The 24,240-nt window shown below is 37.4% G+C and overlaps 1 protein-coding gene across 1 annotated transcript; it reads left to right on the top strand.

Annotated features, from left to right (window-relative positions):
* The first annotated feature begins 556 nt into the window (after nucleotides 1-556).
* LOC113611163 (solute carrier family 7 member 13-like) lies at nucleotides 557-12,015 on the top strand. Its single transcript, XM_027089782.1, has 4 exons — nucleotides 557-1,343; nucleotides 5,810-5,941; nucleotides 8,600-8,961; nucleotides 11,728-12,015. Exons 1-4 carry the CDS (start codon nucleotides 677-679, stop codon nucleotides 12,013-12,015), a joined length of 1,449 nt encoding a protein of 482 aa, XP_026945583.1. The 5' UTR covers nucleotides 557-676.
* Nucleotides 12,016-24,240: the final 12,225 nt, after the last annotated feature.

Genomic DNA, 24,240 nt, shown 5'->3' with positions numbered 1-24,240 from the left:
TTTCCTTTTTTTTTTTTTCTTTTTTTCTTTTTTCCCCAGCTCTTTTTCTTGTGTGCAGCTCTAATTCCAGAACTACAAGTAATACAATAAATAATCCAGACAGCCATCTACTGCATGCTTAGGAACATCCTTGGATGAGGAATCAGTAAATAGAAACCCCAGCAACCTCATCTATTTCCAATAGCAGTAAGTTCAATTCAGGCTAAAATTTTCCTCAAGAGTACCTGTGGTTGAGACATAATTCACATACCATATGACTCTCCCATTTAGAGACGGTTTTTGTATATTACAACTTTTTAAGACTTGTGGCAAAATACATATAACACTAAATTTGTCACTTTGACCATTTTTAAGCGTACAATTAAGTGGCATTAGTCATATTCACAATGTTGTGCAGTCATCACCGGGCATATTTGAATTTTTAAATAATTAACGTGAGAAACATTTTAACTCTGGCCTTAAAAGAGTTCACAAAATCTTAGAACAATTTACAAGTTAATCATTTTCAAAATCAAGTTAACGGCAGTAATAAAATGCTTATGTAAGGACAATGGTTAAATCAAGAAAGCACTTTGCAGAAGAATCATGGGGTGAATGTATAAGAGTTAGCAATCCACATGAAATTTTAAAATTATTTTTCAGGATTTAAAAAAAAAAACAGGAAAAAGGCAAAAGCATGCAACTCCTGAGGGCAATAGGATTCTTCCGTGGAAACATTTTAATATTTAGTGCCACAATAGGGGCAGGAATCTTTGTGTCTCCTAAAGGGGTATTAAAATATTCCTCACTGAATGTAGCTGTCTCCCTGAGTATTTGGGCTGCTTGTGCTGTGCTGACTTTGATCTCCGCTCTCAGTCACGCAGAGCTGGGGACAACATTCCCTAGAAGTGGAGCACAGTATTATTTCCTCAAAAGATCTCTTGGATCCTCTGTTGCTTTCCTCAGTCTTTGGATCAAACTTTTTACTCATCCCTTAAGACTAGCTACTGAAACCTTGTTACTATCTACCTATACAATTCAGCCTTTCTATGCCGGGTGCCCAGCTCCAGAGCTACCAAAGAAGTGTCTAGCTTTGGCTATTCTGTGGTCTTTGGGACTTCTAAATACTCGAGGGGTGCAAAGAGTGGCTTTGTTTCAAACTATCAGTACTGTGACAAAGATGACTGTCCTCTGCTTCATTTCCATCACTGGGATTGTGCTGTTAGGGATTGGGAAAAAAGAGAACGTGGCCAGGTTTGAGAACGCTTTCGACGCTGAACTTCCTAACGTCTCACAGATTGCAGAAGCCTTCCTACAAGGATTGTTTGCATATTCTGGCACGTCAATCCTGAACAGCATAGCAGGTAAATCTTTTTCTGAAATAGTTTTGTCACAGGCATAAAGTTTTGTCTACAAGTCTGTGGAGAAAGATATATCTGATTTGTTTATTTGTGGGGAATTGAATTAAATCTGTTCTGCCTGCTCTACATGTATGTAGTTTAATCATCATTAAGACTTGGTAGATACTTATCTATATAATATACACAAAATTTAGTGTTTTTCAGGTCACTCCCCTATCACAAACTTGGGAATTTTATAAAGTTTTCAAGAGAAAATTAAGACCACTCTCAGATTTTACCGTACTTTATTCTAACAATTTTTCAAGACATTTTGAGTTAAATATCAATTATATAAGAAATATATTAACATAATCCATTTGTAAAAAATTAAAACTATCACAGATTTTATATATCCCCTACCACATTGGTAAAATTTCACATCCTAATTTTGATTCCACAATATGTCTTAGAGAAATTTCCATATGAGTTCTTAGTCATCTAACACATTCTTTTAACTGCTGCATAATATTCCTTAGAATGGCTTTACCGCACTTTCACATTAGAGGTATTTAAAATGTTTCCCATTTTTTACAATTTCAAGGACTGGTGTAATATCCATGCTTCCCTGCTTATATACACTGTTGTTTCTGCAGGACAATGCTGCCCCCTCTGATGTCATGGTACCAAATAAATTTGGTAATAGTTGCATAGCTCTCTACAGTAAACAAAAGAAATAAATAGAAAACAATTCACTATATTTCTTTTACATTTTAAACTTATAGGAATATTAAAATTTAAGGAATATATTAAATATTGAAGTTATATAAAACTTCCAAACAAAATTTTTGCAAAAATTTTAATAAGAAACTGGAGTTTGTTCCTCTAAATATAATGTTGCTATAGATTTTATGTTTGAAATGTCCTTAATACTTTATCAAAACTTTTAGTGATGATTTCTTCAAATTCTAAATTCTTGAATTATTGAATTTTTTTTATGTTCCCCAGTCAATGAGACACTTTGCTCACTCATGTAGATTACTAAAAATTTAAGTTGATATGATTTTTAAGTACTTTAGCATTTTCCTTTTTTAATTGACAAATGTAACATTGAAATTTCTTGCAATAAAATTAACAAATTTTTAAATATCAAGCCTTTTCAAATAAGACTTTAATTTACCTAGCACAAATTAATTATGCCAACAGTCACCTTACTACTAGTTTGGCCATTAAAAGGCACATGAGTCATAAGTGAAAATATTGGATATATATGGAGGCAGGGTTTCATAGGTCACTGCTTTTGGAACTGCATCCTCCAAGGGTCACCTAGTCAGTGGGCCGTGGTGGGTTCTGCAAAAATAAATACCCAGATGTTGGTGCACCCCTTGGCTAAAGTAAAGCATCGCACTAGAGCAAGCCCAGATGTTCTTGATAGTGACGATTACCTAAAGACACAGCGCAGTGCAGCTTTAGACCCAATTCTGTCTGAAGCACTCATCTCATTCTCCCCCTACTCCTTGGTTTGATTTGTTATCAAACAAGTTAAACCTTGAATTAAGGACAAGAATCCCATAACGGGAACTGACAGAGAAGTGTAACTTCAGATCAATATGGTTGTGTTTGAAATGTCTAGTGAAATTTTCTGGATCTGCAGACTATTAGAGCAGAAGGTCGAATGCGATGAGTACAGTAACACGGCCAGAACTTGTGGCTAATTGAATGGGGCTGGCTATCAGAACCAGCACTTCATTAACTTACCAAATTTAGAGATCTGGCTTCTTCCATCTCAAAATGGGTGATCCTCCCTAGAAAGAACTCTCTCCCTCAAGTTTGGTTCTCCGAGTTCCTGAGCTGTCATATTCCTAACTAATTGTAAACAGAATAGATAGCTTGTGTCTAGATTCTTACCACCAGCCACATGTGGCTAGTGAGCATCTAAAATGTAGTTAGTCAAAGTGAGGTGCTCCATAGGTGTAAAATACACACCAGAAATCAAAATCTTGAATGAGCAAAACAATGTCCAATAGCTCATTAATACTTTTTTATAAATGTTACACACTGCAATGATAACATTTTGGATATCTGGGGATAAATATATATATTAATAATTCCATTTCATTTGTTTTTTTTATGTAGCTACTAGAAAATTTAAAATTACATAAATGGCTCACCGTATATTTTTATTAGACAGTACTATTAGAATAGGAAAAATACTAAATGTTCCCAACTAGAGTCATTAGGCTTTTGTACCTTTTATCAGTTCATAAATGACTGTGGGCTGCTTCTGAGGGGAGAATGTAAACTTCTAGATTTTTCTAAGCAAGGCAGCTTCCTCCCCTCCCTGCCAAATCACCCAAGGACTAAGGGCAATTCTCAGGAGAAGGGTTCAGCTATGGGGAACTAGCAGCCATTATTCATAGAAGCTGGAGGAGAGGAGAACCTGCCAGTCAAGTTGTAAAGTCATTTACCCACACAGGGGATCAGGGTCACTGTCTCAGGTGATTGAAGCTGTTGGGTGGACCATCCCAGCTTACACAGTTACTTACACTTCCCAGATTCAAGATAAGACATGTGATCTGAGCACTTGATGCTTCAAGTCACATATGCACAGGCTGGTTCTGTCACACCGTTGCTATAGTAATAGCGGACCCCAAGACCTCACAATTCAGCTGACATTGATTTTATATCAATATCACCTGATTTCTTTCCATCGGAATTTGGATGGACAGCCGGTCTCGCTTCTACATGGCTTACGACAAACTTCCTTCACTGCTTGAGTAGATTCAAACAATCTCTTGATTGCCTGATGGACTCTAAATTGTTTTCCTCTTATTATTTTATTCATAACCCATAAGACTCTGAATTCTATTCACACCTTTCTTACTTATGATGACCCAGTAGTCATTTTAATACAGTAAATTTGCCTAGGTAGGAAAAGTTTGCTTGGGAGAGTAAGGATGAGAAAGGTACTTCCTCAGAGGTCAATTTGCTTGAGGGAAAGAGATGAGAGAACCATTACTTCTGAAAAAAGGAAGAAATTACATATCTCAGATGGGATGAAGAGACATGCTACATACCAAACAGTCTTTTTTTAAAACAACTGTACATTTTTTATTTGTACAAATCTGTGGGCTGGCAATCTTTGTTGCTAACTGCAAAACCTGTTTCCCAAAGTCCATTAAGGGTCACAGCCAGGTTAGAACTCCAGACCATTTAGGTCCAGGCCTATGCTCTTAACCACTCCCCTGAACTTCGTTTTTAAGATAAACAGTATGATGTTTAGGAATTTTGAGATAATATGTCAATTTTAGGATAATAATTTTTGAGATAATATGTCAATCCACTGTTGATGCAGTGTCTCCTCCCCTGAGGTAAGGTCCTTACAATTGACAGAAACTGACTAAAAGGCCCCTACAATTGACAGAAACTGACCCAAACATTGTTAGGTGCCTTGAGCTCATCCCTGCTTTTGGTTTAAAAACTTTATTATGTATTGGAGCTCAAAGATTTTCCCAACTGAGGACGTCTATCCAAGAGGGTGGGAGTAAGTGTCAAAAAGAACTCTGCACCTTCTGTCCAAGAAATCCATCACCTCAAGGTCCAAGAGATCTAGCTACATGAAGGCTGGAGGGTGCAGTGGTTACTGTCTGGTGTCAGACCAAACTTGGTTAAAATCCTGCCCTCACCACGTATTTGCTGTGTGACCTTGGGCAAGTCTCTTAACCTCTCTGAGTCCCTGCAGTTTCCTCTGTATTTGAAATGTAGACAAAGCACAGTATGTCCTTGATGCTATCATGGGTATTCAATACTACACTTTGGAAGCCTCTGTGACAAAGCAAGACATAGATGTGCTCACAAAAGGCTGCCATGGCATGGGGAAGGGGTGCATCTGTTTTCTTTCTGCACCAACTGATCCCTTTGCATAGAAGACTGCCCACTGAGTTCTTCACATAGTTCCCTCCCTCACTTCCTTTAGGTCTTCCCTCAAATGTCATTTCTCGGCTAACTTATTTAATGCAAATTTCCTCCCGCCCCCCACTCTGCTTTCATCCCTGTTTCATTTCTTTCTCTTTTTTTATTGAGGTATAGTTGATTTACAACATTATATAGGTTTCATGTGTACAACACAGTGACTCACAGGTTTTAAAGGTCATAGTCTATTTATAGTTATCATAAAATATTGGCTATATACTATGCACTGTACAATATACCCTTGTAGCTTATCATTTTATACATAGTAGCTTGTATTAAATAGTCTTTTCCATCACTGTAAATCCATAATCATGAAGTAGTTGGAAAAATTGAATTTTTAGTATAAGATGGTAAGAAATCCAAGCTTTCAGGCAAAACTTGCAAAGGAGTAGAATCAGTCAAGCAGATGAGGAAACAACAGACACATGAATAATACTTTCTCATCCTTTTCATTACAAAGAAGTCTTCAAAAGTCTCATAATAATATGACCTTTTCTGATGAGTTTATTTGTGTTTTTTAGGAGAGATAAAAAATCCTGGTGAAAATATTCCCAAATCTCTGATTACTGTCCTTCCCATGGTGGCTGTGATCTACTTACTGGCTAATGTATCCTACCTGGCAGTTTTGACTCCCAGGGAAATCATCTCTGCAGGTATGAATGTGTCTAGACAAAGAGGAAATAGTCACTACTACCTCCTCTGAATAAACAGGGACTCCTATATACTGCTATTTTTTCGATACACCCATAAGAGTGTAAATGTGATGTGGTCCTGCTTTGGTTTTCACAAGAAAGGAAAAATAATCATCTAAACAATCTATTAAAAAAAATGAGCACATGCTAAAGACTAAGGTCGAAGGGTAGAAGAATGTGAAGAAGCAAGAATTGAAAAGAGAATGAGGAAGAGGAAGAAGAGGAGGAAGAGAGACATGGAGGAGAAAGAGGAAAGAGAAGAGGAGAAACAGGAGCAAGCAAGGCAAGAAGGCAAAGAAGAAACACTTTGTTAGAAGGTGTTCCACCCTTTAAGGTGCACCCAGGTACCTGCCCTCAAAATAGTTGTTTGGAACAAGCAGTACCACCTTCATTATCTTCATTTTTCAGATGAGGAAACTGTAGCGAGGAAAGTTAAATAATGAACAGCATTGATAAGATTCAAAAATAGGTCTCAGTCATGCTCTTCTAATGATAAAAGATTACTTCTTGTTCAGGTTATTGCTAGTAATGGATTGTAAATGTGGACATCAATTTGCGAGATCTGACCTTCAAAAATATATTCTTCTCAATTCCATCAAGCATGGTGCTCAAAGTTACACAGCTAGTAATTGAAAAAGACAGACTCAAATCCAGGTTGTTTGACTCCAAGACTTGTGTTCTCAACCACCATACTAAAATGCCTCAACACAAGCAAACCAAATCAAAGCATAACCACCACTAATAGGGCCTATTAGCAAAGCAAGCAATAGTATGAATATTTATTAATATATATTAGATGAATTTTATTAATACATATAATCATATAACATATACATGACTAAATGGAGATACAACAAAAAGTTAATAGTAAATGGCACCATCTGAATGATAATATTGCAAGATATCTTTTATTTTCTTTTTTATACCATTCATATTTTCCACAATTAGCATGTTGTACTGACGATCAGAAAAAAAAATTTTAATACCAAATAATTATATTTCCACAGAATCAAGTGATGAATTTTTATGACACCACTGGGTCTTTTTTAAAAAATGTTAAATTATGTTCACTTTACTTTAAAAAGGCAGAGTAGAATTTAAAATATATTAGAAAAATTCTACAAAATTTTAATTTTTAAAAAATAATTACTCCTGAAAGAAGAGAAGTTTGGTTATCTAGAAAATTCATTTATTGAAAACAACTAGCTCTTCAAATATTCTGGATAGAGGTCAAATAATACATCAACAGAAACACAGACTCCAAAACTATTGTATATACAAATAGGCACAGGGGTCTATGAACACGTATAGGGTGTGTGGTTTTGGAGGGGCTGACTGTGTCACTCCAGTAACTAGAATTCCCCTGTAATGGATGTGTTTTCAAGGCCAGAGGTCACAAAGAGGATCAGACTAGTGAGCCACACCACTGAACTGGAGTTCTGCTCTATCATCTGCATTCAAAGCCTTTACAAAACTAAGAAGCTTTGAAGTGCAGTTTTTAAAAAAACGATATTTTACATGGTCCCAAAAGTCAAAAGGTGCATTTATGCATCTTCTCTGAGACTAGTATAAAAATGTTATGTTGATTCTAAAAGAAAAAGAGGAATATAAATTTCTAAAAGTAAAAAGAAACACGTTGCTTCCCACAGTTTGGTCTCACAGGAATACAGTAACACACTAAAGGAGATTTTTTTAACTATGAAAATGAGGGGGAGAACTATAATTTGCCTTTCACCCTACATCCAAACCAGGCAGCAAGTTCTGTAAAGACCCACGTCACTAACATCTCTCTTTGGGTGTTCCCTCCTCTTCTTTCCCCTACTCAGTGCCCAGGCCCTTATTTTTCTTACTTCATGTACAGCAATAACCTCCTAATGTATACGCTCACCTCTAACTTCCTCCTTCCAATCCAGCCTCCACTCAGTCTCTAGAGATCACTCTATAAAACACAAATCTAATCCTGTCATCTCCCTGCTTAAATATTCCACCATCTTGTTTTCTTGCATCTCCTCCCAGTCTCACTCTCACAGCTGCTGCAACCACCACACCATCACTCCATCATCACATTCCTTCAGACCAACTATCAGCTCCTAACCTGACCATGGCAGGTTCTCCAAGATCTGACTCAAGCCTAACTTTCTATCCTCATCTCCTGCCTTCCCTTGCACACACACACACCCTCACCACACGTCAGACTTTCTAAACAATTTACTGTGTTTCCAGAATAAATACTATCTCTCTGCCTCCCTCGCAATGCCATCTCACCAGCCCCCGCCTGATTTAGATGCCTTTCTCATGCTTAATGTCCCACTTATAAGATTTATTCTAAGTTTAATACACTTTGAGTCCTGAAAAGTGCCTCCTAAATCCCATGCACAAGCTAGTCTTAGAAAGTTTGAAATGTAGTGGCAAATCACCCCTTCCAATGCATTCTACTGACCAACACAGACCACAAGGCCAGACCGTATTCAAGAATAAGTAAAGAGACTTCCTTTCTTGGAAGGAGCTGCAAAATCATATTACAAAGGGTATGGTTGCAGAGAAAGTGAAGAATTATTGGCATAGTTTCAATCAAGCAAAGGGACTGACTTTTTTGAAATTTTTCTAAAATTTTCATAGATGCTGTTGCTGTCACCTGGACGGACAAAATAATCCCTTCCATGCAATGGGTCATTTCTTTGGGAATTTCAACTTCAATATTTAGCAGCATGTGTTGTACAGTGCTTTCAGCATCAAGGATGATCTACACAGCAAGCCAAGAAGGACAACTGCCTTTGATCTTCTCGATGCTCAATAACCACTCGTGTCCAACCATGGCTGTCAGCCAGATAATCATCTTAACTTCAGTTGTTATTATAACCTCAGATTTGATCAATTTAATAAAATATTCAGGATTAGCAATATGGTTTTTAAGAGGGTTACATATGATAGGTTTACTTAAACTAAGGTACCAGGAACCCAATCTACCTAGACCTTACAAGGTAAGTCAAAATTAAAATGTTAATATTAAATTTCTATTCTCTGTCTAGGAATATAATTTCTTATTCTATATGGGATGCTTCTAACCAGTCATGAGTCAAATTTATGAAACATCTGAACCAGCCCTCCATTTCCCAGCTTACTGATGTGTAATTGACTGTATGGGCTGCTTTTGGTCTGATTTTTCTAGAGTAAAATGTCAAAACTGATTCTCCTCAAGGAAGACAGATGTTATCCTTTTTGTCATCTTTCAAGAGCTAGGTAATAACACTTCTGAGGGGAGGGCTTTTTGCCCAGCTCAAAAGCATCTCCTCAGTCCATGAACAAATGAGGGTGATGTGGCATACTCTTCTTGTGTATGGCCTTGATAGGGTCTTTATTTTATACAATAAGATGTTAATCTAAGCCTCAGTTTAGGTGATGACAAAAATTTTGAACCTGAACTTAACTAGCAAGATAGAATCACTATCCTCTAGGTAATGTCAGCAGGGCTACTGTAGGTTCCTAGAGTGTCTTTGTGCAAAATATAATAAAGCACCCCTCCCTCTAGGCAGCCCCAGCCCTGTGCCCAGGCACAGAGCCTGGTGAGCTAGATATCAGCCCCCTTTTGCCCCCTCAGATGGGTATGCTTGTATGAGTGTGAACTGCCTAAGCAATCATATGCAAAAGAAATAAAATCAGACTCTCATTTGAAAAGACCATTCTGACAATAGTGTAGAAAGTGAATTAGAAGGAGGGGTGAGCAGTTTCAGGTCAAACAGCTGGTATAGATTTTCTTAGCTTTACCCCCTTTTAACTCAGGAGAATCCTAGATCTCAGAGATTAAGTAAATTACCCTAGATAAAAGGATCAGGGCTGGGATTTAAACCACACATTCTGATTTCAGAGACCAAATTTTTGTTATATTTACTGGAAAGATAGTGATGAATTTTTTATTCTATAAAGGATCCACTGAGGAAATTTTCTCTGATCTTAGCATCAGGAATACCTGGGCCTCTTCTAAACAACTGATTTGCTTATGCCTTTTGGTGGCCTGCTTTCAGAATCTATGTGGGGCTTTGTGGCATGCATTTTGTGAGCCAAATTTATTGTTTATCCATGTTTCTTTATTTCCCTCATTTCTTTTTTTAATTTTCATTTATTTTGTCTTGGTATAAAATAAGCCATACCTTGCTATAATGTAAATCCTAAAAGTTTCCAAACAGTCTTTGTTTTATTCTTTAATCATGTTATAAATATAATCCGGTGGCCCATATAATTAACATACTTCCTGGTTGTAGAGATTGTATGGAAAATAAAATGATAGTCCCATATTTCATGCCAGCAACCATAAAACCACTTGAGTGTGCTTGTTAAAAATCTGAATTCCCAGTCTCACCCCTAGAGGTTCTAATTTAGTAGGTCTTAGATGGGTCTTAGGAATCGGTATATTTATCAATTATCTTGGGGATTCTTATGCAGAGAGGTCAATTGACCATATTTTAAGAAACACTAGCTTAGACAGTTTTGACTTTCTTCCACCCCCAAAATATGGATCCCTCTTGGCCATGTCCCAAGTTGAAAAAAGAAAACAATAATATCTTGAATTTCAGTCATCCATTTATTCAACAAATGTGCAGTGACTATCTGCTATGTTTCAGGCACTCTGCTAGGCAGTTCAGAGAAATAAAGATGAATCTTTCCATCAAGAATCTTCTTAGCCTCATAGAAGAGTAAGAAATGTATACAAATCACTGTTATAAAGTTAATTAAGAAATGCCATTTGTTGAGCACATTTTACTGAAGTACACTGTATGCAATTCTGACAAAGATTTTAGGAGACAAGCATTAGATAAAAAACTCATTTTGCAAATGAGTCTAAGAGGACCCTTTTTTTTCAACACTCAGACTTTATATTTAAACTGTAATAACACACAACACACACATATTTCAGGAATATTTGATTAAAAACCTCTGAACATAATTATCCATTAGTACTCGCCGACCCACCGTGTCCTTCCTTCAGTTGTGGTAGGGGTGCGGGGCCCTGAGGGTCTCACTGAGCCGTGTTTGGGGTCCCTGTGGAACAGGCACTTGGGGAACCACCTTCTGGTTGTTCTCTGCAAATAGGTCTGAAGATCAGATTAATTAGGTAGACCAAAGTTATACTGCTAGTCAGTGTCACAAGCTCCCTGGAGAAGAACCTTCTTTATCTGTCCTAAATACCTCTGTATCCTTAGCATAGCACATGCCACTAAGCAATTCAGTGAATATTTCTTGAAAGAATGAGCAATTAAAATAACAGAGATTGCATTTCTAACCAGACTTTTCTGATTCCAGTATTTCTGTTGTTTCTATTACTTGATGGTGCTGCCCTAAGAAAGACTGGCACATGCTCCCTTAAAGAAGCATTATAAACAAATATTTCAGTTATGATGTTACTGGATTTTCAAATTCCCAAAACTAAGAATGCTTCAATGATTAATACTAGAATGACATAGTTAATTTTTGATGATGTTTAAATGTATTTTTTCTATGCCTGAAAATGAAGCACTAATTTTAGTAAATAAATGACAATATCTGATGAATTGAGTAGGCATTCATGAAAACTATAGAATGAATAAAATACAGTTCCACTTTTTTACAATCATTCAGTCTGCCATTGATTTACTTTCTGTAATGTAATAGTTTGGAAACATCTGTTCCATAAGAAAGAGAATGTTCTTATGTTGTTTATAGAAACCTGAGGACAACGTCATCACTAATCTTAATCTTTTTTTTACTTTCAGGTGCCTTTGCCATTTATATTTGGATGCATAGCTATATCTTTGTTTCTGATTTTGACGCCATTGATTCAGGCTCCTAAAATAGAGCATGTCTATGGGCTTATCTTTATGTTCAGTGGACTCCTGTGTTACTGGATTCATGTTCACCTTAATCAACATTCTGTCTGTTTTGTCAAAATCACTTGTTATTTACAATTACTGTTTAATGTTTCACCACCTGAAGACCATGATGAAGGTACTTCAACAGGAAAAAATGACCTTAAAGAAATCTTTGTAAATAAGAAAATGTAAAATGTAAAATGTTTAATGAATGAATACATTCTTAAAGGTAACCTTTGCTTTAAAATATATACACACAAACACAAAGCCTCTACTTCCTGCCCAACCTCCAGCTACACATATCAAATCCACCCCCCTAGCTACATATTCAAGCTCTTTACAATTCAAATTATTCTCCTGGTGACTGAAGCCTTAGTTCCATAGTGCCCAACATGTTTCTCACCACTTTCTTCTTGGTCAAAAATTTTAAATGCGTGCACACGCACACATACACACACACACACAAACACAAAATTTAAAAGGCATAATATGCCTTAGTCACTTAATTACTGCCTACTTCCATGTGTAAAAATTATTATAATGTTGTAAACAAGAAACTAATATAATGTATGTCAATTATATATCAATAAAATAAACAAGTAAATAAAAAAACAAAAAGTCATTGCCAGGAAGATAAATTCATAGGTGCCTAGTGTATAGTAGATACTTAATATCTGTTGAATGAATGAATATAGTTGCATCAGCAAAAATAAATAAAATATTGTAAATCTGTAATTGATATTGATAAATACTATGCATTACTTTCTACTCACTGGTCTAAACTCTTCACAGTGATACAAATTAAAATAACATATTTTACTTTCAAGTCTCTGTGTTTAGCCTTTATAAAGTGTGATACGCTAAATCATGGCCCTCAAAAATACGTCTAGGTCAATTAAGTTCATATCTAGTAAGAGAAGTTTATCAAAATGTTTCCCAAATTTTGTGGAACCCTAAAATCAATACATTAACTGGCATTAAAAGGGAATAAAAAAACATAAAGACACTAAAGTTTCTAAAATCCAGTAATAATAATAATGATTTTATTTTGTTCCTGTAAAAATAAAAATAATCAAGGCATTATTTAAAAAAAAGAAGGGAGAGAATGTCATGAAAACTTGTTTAAAGACTTTGAAATCGAGGTGGGGAACTTATTGGATGTCCTGTCTAGTATACCTTTCTTAGTTACTTGCGCTTTTAATGTCTTTAAGCCATGTTACAACTCTAAGTTGTAGAATACTCATAATAATGCAAATGATTTTTGACAATAGAAATATAAGTGAATTTTGTCTAGTGGATGCAGTGATTACCATGAATACTGACCACTTTTACTTCTACTTGTAAATTTATTTCGACATTCTTGACTGCCTATGTGTGCACATTGTTTGAATTCTCTTTTAAACTGGTTATAATATCTCACTGGTTCCCTCATTAAATAGTGAGTTAAATATTTTTTAAAATATATATATATGTATAAGGTTATATATATTTTTTAATATTTAACTCATTTTATAGATATAGATTATAGATATTGATATAGATAGATATAGATCTCCAGGCCCTAATCCCTGGAACCTCTGAATCTTACTTTATATGGAAAAAGAGTTTTTACAGATGTGATTAAGGATCTTGAGATGAGGAGCATTTTACTGGATTATCTATGTAGGCCCTAAATGTAATCACAGATGTATTTATAAAAGAGAGATACAGGGAGATTAGATACAGACAAAAGAGAAGGCAGGGGGAGACCTTCAAGATGGCGGGGGAGTAAGATGTGGAGATCACCTTCCTCCCCACAAATACATCAGAAATACATCTACACGTGGAACAATTCCTACAGAACACCTACTGAACGAGGGCAGAAGACCTCAGACTTCCCAAAAGGCAAGAAACTCCCCACGTACCTGGGTACGGCAAAAGAAAAAACAGAGACAAAAGAATAGGGACAGTACCTGCACCTCTGGGAGCTATGAAGGAGGAAAAGTTTCCACACACTAAGAATCCCCTTCACTGGCGTAGACGGGAGTGGGAGGGGGTGGGCGGGGGAGGGAAGCTTCGGAGCCACGGAGGAGACCTCAGCAACAGGGGTGCGGAAAGCAAAGCAGAGAGATTCCCTCACAGAAGATCTGTGCCAACCAGCACTCAGCAGCCCGAGAGGCTTGTCTGCTCACCCGCTGGGGCAGGCGGGGACTGGGAGCTGAGGCTCGGGCTTCAGAGGTCGGATCCCAGGGCGAGGACTGGGGTTGGCTGCGTGAACACAGCCTGAAGGGGGCTAGTGCGCCACAGCTAGCTGGGAGGGAGTCTAGGAAAAAGTCTGGAACTGCTGAAGAGGCAAGAGACCATTGTTTCAGGGTGTGCGAGGAGAGGGGATTCCTTCCCCATGTGCCCACAGAAGGCAAAGTGCCACCTAAACGAGCTCTAGAGATGGGTGCAAGCTGCGGCTATCAGCTTGGAACCAGAGATGGGCGTGAAATGTTAATGCTGCTGCTGTAGCCACCAAGAATCCTGTGTACAAGCACAGGTCACCCTCCACACCACCCCCAGGCCCACCCGGAGCCTGTGCAGCCCGCCACTGCCAGGGACCCATGATCCAGGGACAACTTCCCTGGGAGAACACATTGCTCCCCACAAGCTGTTGCAACATCATGTTGGCCTCTGCCACCGCAGGATCCCCCTGCATTCCAATTTTAACTACGTACCCCTCCCTCCCCCCAAAACTGAGTTAGCCAGAGCCCCTAATCAGCTGCTGCTTTAACCCCATCCTGTCTGGGTGGGGAACAGATGTCTGAGGATGACCTACATGCAGAGGTGGGGCCAAAACCAAAGCTGAACCCCAGGAACTGTGCAAACAAAGAAGAGAAAGGGAAATTTCTCCATGCAGCCTCAGGAGCAGGGGATTAAATTCCCACAATCAGCTTGGTGTACCCTGCATCTATGGAATACCTGAATAGACAACGAATCATCCCAAAATTGAGGTGGTGGACTTTGGGAGCAACTGTAGACTTGGGGTTTGCTGCCTGCCAATGACTTGTTTCTGATTTTTATGTTTATCTTAGTATAGTTTTTAGCACTTATTATCATTGGTGGATTTGTTTACTGGTTTTGTTGCTCTCTTCTTTTTTAAATTATTATTACTTTTTTTTTTTTTTTCTGCGGTACGCGGGCCTCTCACTGTTGTGGCCTCTCCCGTTGCGGAGCACAGGCTCCGGACACGCAGGCTCAGTGGCCATAGCTCATGGACCCAGCTGCTCTGCAGCATGTGGGATCCTCCTGGACTGAGGCATGAACCCGTGTCCCCTGCATTTGCAGGCGGACTCTCAACCACTGTGCCACCAGGGAAGCCCTTTATTTTTTATTTTAATAATTTATTTTTTTCTTTTAATAATTTTTTAAAATTTATTTTTCCTTCTTTTTTCCTCTGTTTTCTTCTGAGCTGTGTGGCTAACAGGGTTTTGGTGCTCTGGCTGGGTGTCAGGCCTGAGCCTCTGAGGTGGGAGAGCTGAGATCAGGACGTTGGACCACCAGGGACCTCCTAGCCCCATGTAATATCAATTGGTGAGAGCTCTCCCAGAGATCTCTATCTCAACGCTAAGACCCAGCTCCACCCAACAGCCAGCAAGCTCCAGTGCGGGACGCCCCATGCTAAACAACTAGCAAGATAGGAGCACAACACCACCCATTAGCAGAGGCTTTATAAAATCATACTAAGTTCACAGACACCCCAAAACAGACCACCAGACGTGGTCCTGCCCACCAGAAAGACAAGATCCAGACCCAACCACCAGAACACAGGCACCAGTCTTGTGTTCCAATAGCCACTGAACTAACCTTACCCACGGGGGGCAGACACACAAGAAATGAGAACTACGAACCTGCAGCCTGCGAAAAGGAGACCCCAAACACAGCAGGTTAAACAAAATGAGAAGACAGAGAAACACACAGCAGGTGAAGGAGCAAGGTAAAAACCCACCAGACCAAACAAATGAAGAGGAAATAGGCAGTCTACCTGCAAAACTATTCAGAGCAATGAGAGTACAGATGATCCAAAATCTTGGAAATAGAATGGAGAAAATACAAGAAATGTTTAACAAGGACCTAGAAGAACTAAAGAGCATACAATGATGAGCAACATAATAAATGAAATTAAAAATTCTCTAGATAGGATCAATAGCAGAATAACTGAGGCAGAAGAGTGGATAAGTGACCTGGAAGATAAAATAGTGGAAATAACTACGACAGAGCAGTAAAAAGAATGAAAAGAATTGAGGACATTCTCAGAGACCTCTGGGACCACATTACATGCACCAACATTCGAATTTTAGGGGTCCCAGAAGAAGAAGAGAATAAGAAAGGGACTGAGAAGATATTTGAAGAGATTAAAGTTGAAAACTTCCCTAATATGGGAAAGGAAATAGTTAATCAAGTCCAGGAAGCACAGAGAGTCCCATAGAGGATAAATCCAAGGAGAAACAGACCAAGACACATATTAATCAAACTATCAAAAATTAAATACAAAGAAAAAATATTAAAGCAACAAGGGAAAAACAACAAATAACACACAAGGGAATCCCCATAAGGTTAACAGCTGATCTTTCAGCAGAAACACTGCAAGATGGAATGTTCTATGTATGTCTAGATATGTTAGGTCCATTTGGTCAAAAGTATAGTTCAAGTCCAACATTTCCCTATTGATTTTCTGTCTGGATGATCTATCCATTGTTGAAAGTGGGATATTGAAGTGCCCTACTATTATTATCTTATCTATTTCTCCCTTCAAATCTGCTAGTATTTGCTTAATACAGTCAGATGCTCTGATGTTGGGTGCACATATTTATAATTGTTATAACCTCTTGATAAACTGACACCTTCATTGTTATATACTGACCTTGTTTGTCTCTTGTTACAGTTTTAAGTTGAAGTCTATTTTGTATGATATGAGTATAGCTACTCCTACTTTCTTTTGGTTTCCATTTGCATGGAATATCTTATTCTATCTCTTTACTTTCAGTCTATGTGTGTTTTTAAAGCCATGGTGAGTCTCTTTTAGGCAGAAAACAGTTGGGTCTTGATTTTTTTTTTATCCATTCAGCCCCTCTATGCCTTTTGATTGGAGGATTTAATCCATCTACATTTAAAGTAATTATGACAGGTAAGGATTATCTGGCTGTTTCATAGTTCCCTTGTTCCTTTCTTTCTCTTATGCCGTCTTTGTTATGATTTTCCATAATAGTATACTTTGATTCCCTTCTCTTTATCTCTTGTGTATCAACTGTAGGTTTTTCTTTGTGGTTAGCATGCAGCTTACATAAAACATCTTATAGATATAAAAGTCTAATTTAATCTGCTAACAACTTTTTTTCTGAGTAATGATATTATGCCTTAACTTTGTTTTCTGTTATCTACATTTACACACACACAAAGTACTTTCTTTTTTCCTTTTTTTAAATTGAGATATAGTTGACTTACAATATATATGTCACAGGTGTACAACATAGTGATTCACAATTTTTAAAAGTTATACTCCATTTGTAGTTATTATAATATACTGGCTATATCCCTGTGCTGTACAATATATCCTTGTAGCTTATTTATTTGGTAGATAGTAGTTTGTATCTCTTAATCCCCTACCCCATCTTGTCCCTTCCACTTTCCCTGTCCCCACTGGTAACCACTAGTTTGTTTTCTATAATTTTGAGTCATTTCTATTATATTTTGTTCATTTTATTTTTTAGATTCCACATGTAAGCAATATCATACAATATTTGTCTTTCTCTGTCTGACTTATTTCCCTAAGCATAATACCCTCCAAGTCCATCCATGTTGTTGCAAATGGCAAATTTTCATTCTTTCTATGGCTGAGTAGTATTCCATTGTATATATATACCACTTGTTCTTTATCCATTCATCTGGTGATGGATACATAAGTTGCTTCCATATCTTGTCTATTGTAAATAATGTTGCTATGGACACTGGGATACATGTATCTTTGTTAATTAGTGTTTTCATTTTCTTCAGATATATACCCAAGAGTGGAATAGCTGTATCATATAGTAGTTCTAGTTTTAGTTTCTTGAGGAGCCTCCATACTGTTTTCCATAATAGCTGCATAAATTTACATTCCCACCAACAGTGTACTAGGGTTCCCTTTTCTCTACATCCTCTCCAACATCTGTTATTTGTGCTCTTTTTGATGATAGCCAGCCTGGCAGGTGAAATGTGACATGTATTTTGGTTTTGATTTGCATTTCTCTGATGATTAGTGATGTTGATCATCTTTTCAGGTGCCTGTTGGCCCTCACTGTGTCTTCTTTAGAAAAATGTATATTCAAGTTTTCTGCACGATTTCTAATGTTGTACCAGATGTCTCTTAAACTGTCCTCATTTCTTTTTATTCGTTTTTCTTTTTCTGTTCATCTTCAGTGATTTCCACTATCCTGTCTTCCAGCTCACTGATCCATTCCTCTGTATCATTCAGTCTATGGTTGATTCCTTCTAATGTATTTTTCATTTCAGTTATTGTATTATTAATCTCTGTTTGGTTGTTCTTTACACTTTCCAACTCTTTGTTAAAAACTTCTAACTTCACACTCTGTGCATTAATTTTTCTCCCGCGTTCTTTGATCCTCTTTACAATCATGTCCCCAAACTGTTTCTCAGATAGGTTGCCTATCTCTACTTCACTTAGTTCTTCTTCTGGGGTTTTATCTTGTTCCTTCATTTGGGACATGTTCCTCTGTTGCCTCATTTTGCCTAACTTGCTGTCTTTATTACTGTGTACCTGGTAGGTTGTTTATATTTCATGACATTTGCCAGCACCAGTGTCCATGTGGTAGAAAGAACTTCCAAAAATGGCTGCCACTACTGTCTATGTCCCCAGGGTGAGCTGCAGTTGCATCCTGCTTCTCCAGTAGAATCCCCTAGTAGGTCTGACCTAGATGCCTTTCAAATTACTGCTTCTGCCCTGGGTCCCTGGGCATGTGCAATTTTGTGTGCACCCTTTAAGACTGGAGTGTCTTTCTCCCCCAGCCCTCTGGGACTCTGGGACTCCCCAAAGTAAGCCCACTGGTCTTTAAAGCCAAACGTTCTGGGGGCTTGTCTTCCCAGGGCAGGAACTCTGGGCTGAGAAGCCCAATGTGGAGCTCAGACCCTCACTCTTTTGGGAGAACGTCTGCAATTATAATTATTCTCCTGTGTATGGGTCGCCCAGCTGGGGGTATGGGTCTTGACTATACCATGACTCCATCCTTCTTACCTGTCTCATTGTGGTTCTTTATATCTTTAGTTGCAGAACATCTTTTCTGGTAGATTCTGGTCATTTTCATCAATAGTTGTCCTGTAATAGTTGTAATTTTGGTGTGCCCAGGGAGGATGTAAGCTCAGGCTCTTTCTACTCTTGGCTGTCTAGCATCTTGGCTGATATCTCAATAACAACTTATCTTTGATTGCACAAAAAAACCCCAACCTTTTACTCCCCCCCTCCAACCTTTCAGTTTGTTTGTTTGTTTGTTGTTGTTGTTTTGTTGCGGTATGCAGGCCTCTCACTGTTGTGGCCTCTCCCGTTGTGGAGCACAGGCTCCGGATGCGCAGGCTCAGCGGCCATGGCTCACGGGGCCCAGCCCCTCTGCGGCATGTGGGATCTTCCCGGACCGGGGCACGAACCGTGTCCCCTGCCTCGGCAATCAGACTCTCAACCACTGCGCCACCAGGGAAGCCCCAACCTTTCGTTTTGATGTCACAATTTACTTATTTTTATATTGTCTAGCCATTAACAAATTATTGTAGCTATAGAAATTTTTAATATTTTTGTCCTTTAACCTTTACACTAGAGTTAAGTAGTTAGCACTCCACATTAAAGTATCAGACTATTCTGAATTTGACTATATACTTTTTACCAGGGTGTTGTATGTTTTCATGTTACTAATTAGTGTCCTTTCTTTTCAGCTTGAAGAATTCCTTTCAGCATTTCTTGTAAGGCAGTTCTAGTGGTGATAAACTCCCTCAGCTTTTATTTGAGAAAGTCTTTATCTCGCCTTCATTTCTGGAAGACAACTTTGCCAGGTAAAGTATTTTTGGTTTGCACTTTTTTACTCTCAGCACTTTCAATATGTTATCCCATTCTTTCCTGGCCCAGAAGGTTTCTGCTGAGAAATCTACTGATAGATTGATGGAAGTTCCCTTGTATGAGAGATTTTTCTTTTCTCTTGTTGCTTTAAAAATTCTTTGTCTTTAATTTTAGACAGTTTTATTATAATGTGTCTAGGAGAAGAGTATTTTGGATTGAAATGTTCGAGTACCTATTAGCATTGTGAACTTGGATGTTTAAATATCTCTCCAGATTTAAGAAGTTCTCAGCCATTATTTCTATAAATAAGATTTCTGTTCCCCTTCTCCATCTCTTGTCTTTCTTGGACTCTAATAATTCATAGATTATTTCTCTAATGGTATCCTATAGTTCACGTAGGTTTTCTTCACTCTTTTGCATCCCCTATTCTATGTTCTCCTCTAAGTGGATAATTTCAAGAACCTGCCTTCTACTGCACAGATTCTTTCTTCTGATTGATCTTTTTTGTTGTTGATACTCTCTACTGCATGTTTCTATTCATTCACTGTATTCTTCAGCTCCAGAATTTCTGTTTGGTTTTTATTATTATTTCTATTACCATGTTAAACTTTTTATTTTATTCATTTATTGTTTTACTGTTTTATTGATTTCCTGATTTCACTGACTTGTCTTTCTGTGTTTTCTTGTAGCTCACTGAGCTTCCTTAGAACAGCTATTTTGAATTCTATATCTGGTAAGTCAGAGATCTCCATATCTTTGGGTTACTGGGAGAGTATTGTATTCCTTTGGTGCTGTCATGTTTCCTTGATTTTTGATGTTCCCTTAAGTCTTGTATTGCTATCTTTGCAGTTGAAGAAGCAGTCACTGTCTCCAGTCTTTAATGACTTGCTTTGAGATAAAAATCCCTTCTGTCAGACCTTGTAGAGATTCTGAATGCATGGTAAGCATTCAACAAAAATGATCCAGTAAGCTCACACTATTTGCAAAGTCACTTTCTTTTATACTATATATTACAATGAAGCCACTTTCAAAGATTATATAAGAAGTTATTTTTTTATAAATGGCCTCATTTTTTTTACAGGAGAGCTGAAATACCTGGTAAAAATATCTTGTAGTTGAGGAAATATTTATCTGCCAACTATTAACCCTTTCCTTCCACACAGACACCAACACCACTACCTCTTCTGCCTCCACACAGTCACCATCCATCACTCATCACCACCTGACATATTATACATGTGTGTTTACTTGTTTGCTTACCTCTCCTCTGACTAGAACAAGAAAGTTCTTTGTCCTGACTAGAATATAGAAGGTTTGACTGTTTTGATCCTTCATATAGTGGGTACTAGATAAATATTTGTTGCATTTTAGGGGGTCTAGAGATTTTGAGCCTGATAAAGGGGAAGGATAAGATCAGCTTGTGATAGCACATACACGACTTACTTGGGCAGCACTCTTACTGGTTTGCAAGTGAGAGAAGTCACTCACAGCATGAGACTTCCCAGAGGCCATGGCAGGCCACTGGAGGGGAGGAAGGCAAGAAAATTCCTGGGGAAAGGAAAATCAGACAGAGGCTTGTGCATCTAGAAGATGTCATTCAGCAGCACAGCCTGCAGTCTCTGGATCAGAGAGTTTCCAAGGGCAGCAGTGATGTAGAGTCTTTATTGCCCTGAGCTTACCTTACTTGTGCTAACAGATGTTGTGTGCAGTTTCGCAGGGCATGCAAAGCAGGCAAGTTCTAAATGGCTAAAATATGCTTATTTGGACTATATTTAAAACAATGGAATGTTTAAAAACGTGCTTGCTGGCTTTAGAGCTAATGGGTTTCAGCCTGCTGTGAGGAAGCAGACAACCTAGAGTCCAGTAGGCAGAGGTCATCTTTGGCTCCTTCACATACCATGTGTGAAATGAACAAAACATCATCACAAGTTAATTTCTCTATAGCTGATCCTGCTACAAAATTAGTGGAGGAATAAATGTTTGAATTAATGAATAAATACACATTGGGTAAATTAATACCTATAAACTGGTGGAAGAGCAGTAGCCTTACATAAATTTAATATTAGACTGGTTTGCATGTATACTCAGGCCCAATATAGATACACTAATTAATTCTAATTGTGGTGTAATTAATCCTAATATGTGAGGTAATCCAACAGGTGTTTCACATATATTATCTCATTCAATACTATGGAGCTTATACTACAATATTAAATTGTTATCCTCATTTCATAGATAAGGAAATGTGGATTCTAAAAAAATAACACAACTTGCTAAAAACCATGCTGCAAGTAAGTGGAAGAGTGGGATCCAAACCTTTGCTCACCTGAATGCAAAGTTTACATTCTTTCCATTAAACTACAACTTCTTCCCTAGATACTCATCTACAAAGTATTATTTGAGTTAAATAATATCATTGTTATACCTCCAGTGGAGACTTCTCCACCCAGAACCTTTGAAATCGTCCTTTCTTAATTAGCTGTGACTAACTTGTTCAGTGGCATAGACAATTTTTTAAAAATAATTAACGTGTGAAACATTTTAACTCTGGCCTTCAAAGAGGTCACAACATTGAATAACAATTCACAAGTAAATCATTTTTAAAACCAAATTAGGTTTAATAATAAAACACTTGTGGAAGGATGAGATGGCTAAATTAAGGCCATGTCACTGTTTGGGGAGCCTTTCAGGAATATGAAATTTTAAAATTATTTTTTTTAATTACAGCAATCCACATGAAATTTTAATCCACATGAAATTTTAAAATTATTTTTCAGGATTTAAAAAAAAAAAGGCAAAAGCATGCAACTCCTGAGGGCAATAGGATTCTTCTGTGTAAACATTTTAATGTTTAGTGCCACAATAGGGACAGGAATCTTTGTCTCCTAAAGGGGTATTGAAATATTCCTCACTGAATGTAGCTGTCTCCCTGAGAATTTGGGCTGCTTGTGCTGTGCTGACTTTGATCTCCACTCTCAGTCACACAGAGCTGGGGATGATCTTTCTTAGAAGTGAAGCACAGTATTATTTCCTCAAAAGATCTCTTGGATCCTCTGTTACTTTCCTCAGTCTTTGGATCAAACCTTTTGTTTATCCCTTAAGAATGGCTGCTCAAATCTTATTACCATCTGGCTATATATTTCAGCCTTTCTTTCCCAGGTTCTAGGTGTCCATGGAGCGCAGGTGAGGAAGCAGTGAGGATAGACAGGAAAAGACTGTGAAAAAAATAATTTTATAAATTTGTTTTACTTTTTACTTGAGTGAGCAAAGTTTCTCATTGATGGTGACCATCAAGAACTTGAAGAAAAAAAAGGTCATGAAGAACCTAGGGGTAAGACAGGAATAAAGACACAGACCTACTAGAGAATGGACTTGAGGATGTGGAGAGGGGGAAGGGTAGGCTGTGACAAAGTGAGAGAGTGGCATGGACATATATACACTACCAGATGTAGAATATATAGCTAGTGAGAAGCAGCCACATAGCACAGGGAGATCAGCTTGGTGCTTTGTGACCACCTAGAGGGGTGGGATAGGGAGGGTGGGAGGGAGGGAGACACAAGAGGGAAGAGATATGGGAACATGTGTATATGTATAACTGATTCACTTTGTTATAAAGCAGAAACTAACACACCACTGTAAAGCAATTATACTCCAATAAAGATGTTAAAAAATAAAATAAAAGAACTTTCTGCAAAAAAAAAAAGAACTTGAAGAGATAATCATAAAACTTTTTGAATTAAAATTTTATAGTCATTTCAAATATAAAATCTTTTTCATTTTCAAAATTAATTTTTGAAACCATATACATTTGAGAATAATTTTGTCAAGTTCTATAAAAGATTCAGTGGGGATTCTCGTGATGGAATTTTATTTGAAGTGTATTTGGGGAAAATTGACATCTTTATAATAATGATGAAAGGTTTCTCTTGATTAAACTTTTTGATAAACTTCAGTTTCTTACACAAAATTTTGCATACTTCCTGCTAATTCCACAGTTTAAAATTTTTGTTGCTATGTTGATTTAGAAAATTCAAGAGAATCTATGAATAAAATTATATCTTTTGCAAATAAAAACAGTTTAATCTCTTCTTTTTAAATTATTAAAAGATATTTTACTTTCTTACAGCATTGGTTCTAGTTCACTTTTAAAATAGAGCAGGAATCCTTGATTTGTTCATGACTTTAATGAGAATACTTCTAATATTTCATATTAAGTATGATGTTTGCTGTAGGTGTTTAGAAAATGCTGTTTAGTTACAGCACCATCGTCTACCCTTCACTTGCTAAGATTTAAATTATGAAAGAATATTGAATCTACTAAATGACCCTTGCTTCATTAAGATAATTATGCTTTC

This window comes from Aethalodelphis obliquidens, unplaced genomic scaffold, assembly GCF_003676395.1.
Source record: "Aethalodelphis obliquidens isolate GAN/ISIS:26980383/991018 unplaced genomic scaffold, ASM367639v1 scaffold68, whole genome shotgun sequence".
Taxonomy (NCBI): Eukaryota; Metazoa; Chordata; class Mammalia; order Artiodactyla; family Delphinidae; genus Aethalodelphis; species Aethalodelphis obliquidens.
This window is presented reverse-complemented; position numbering and strand designations above follow the sequence as displayed.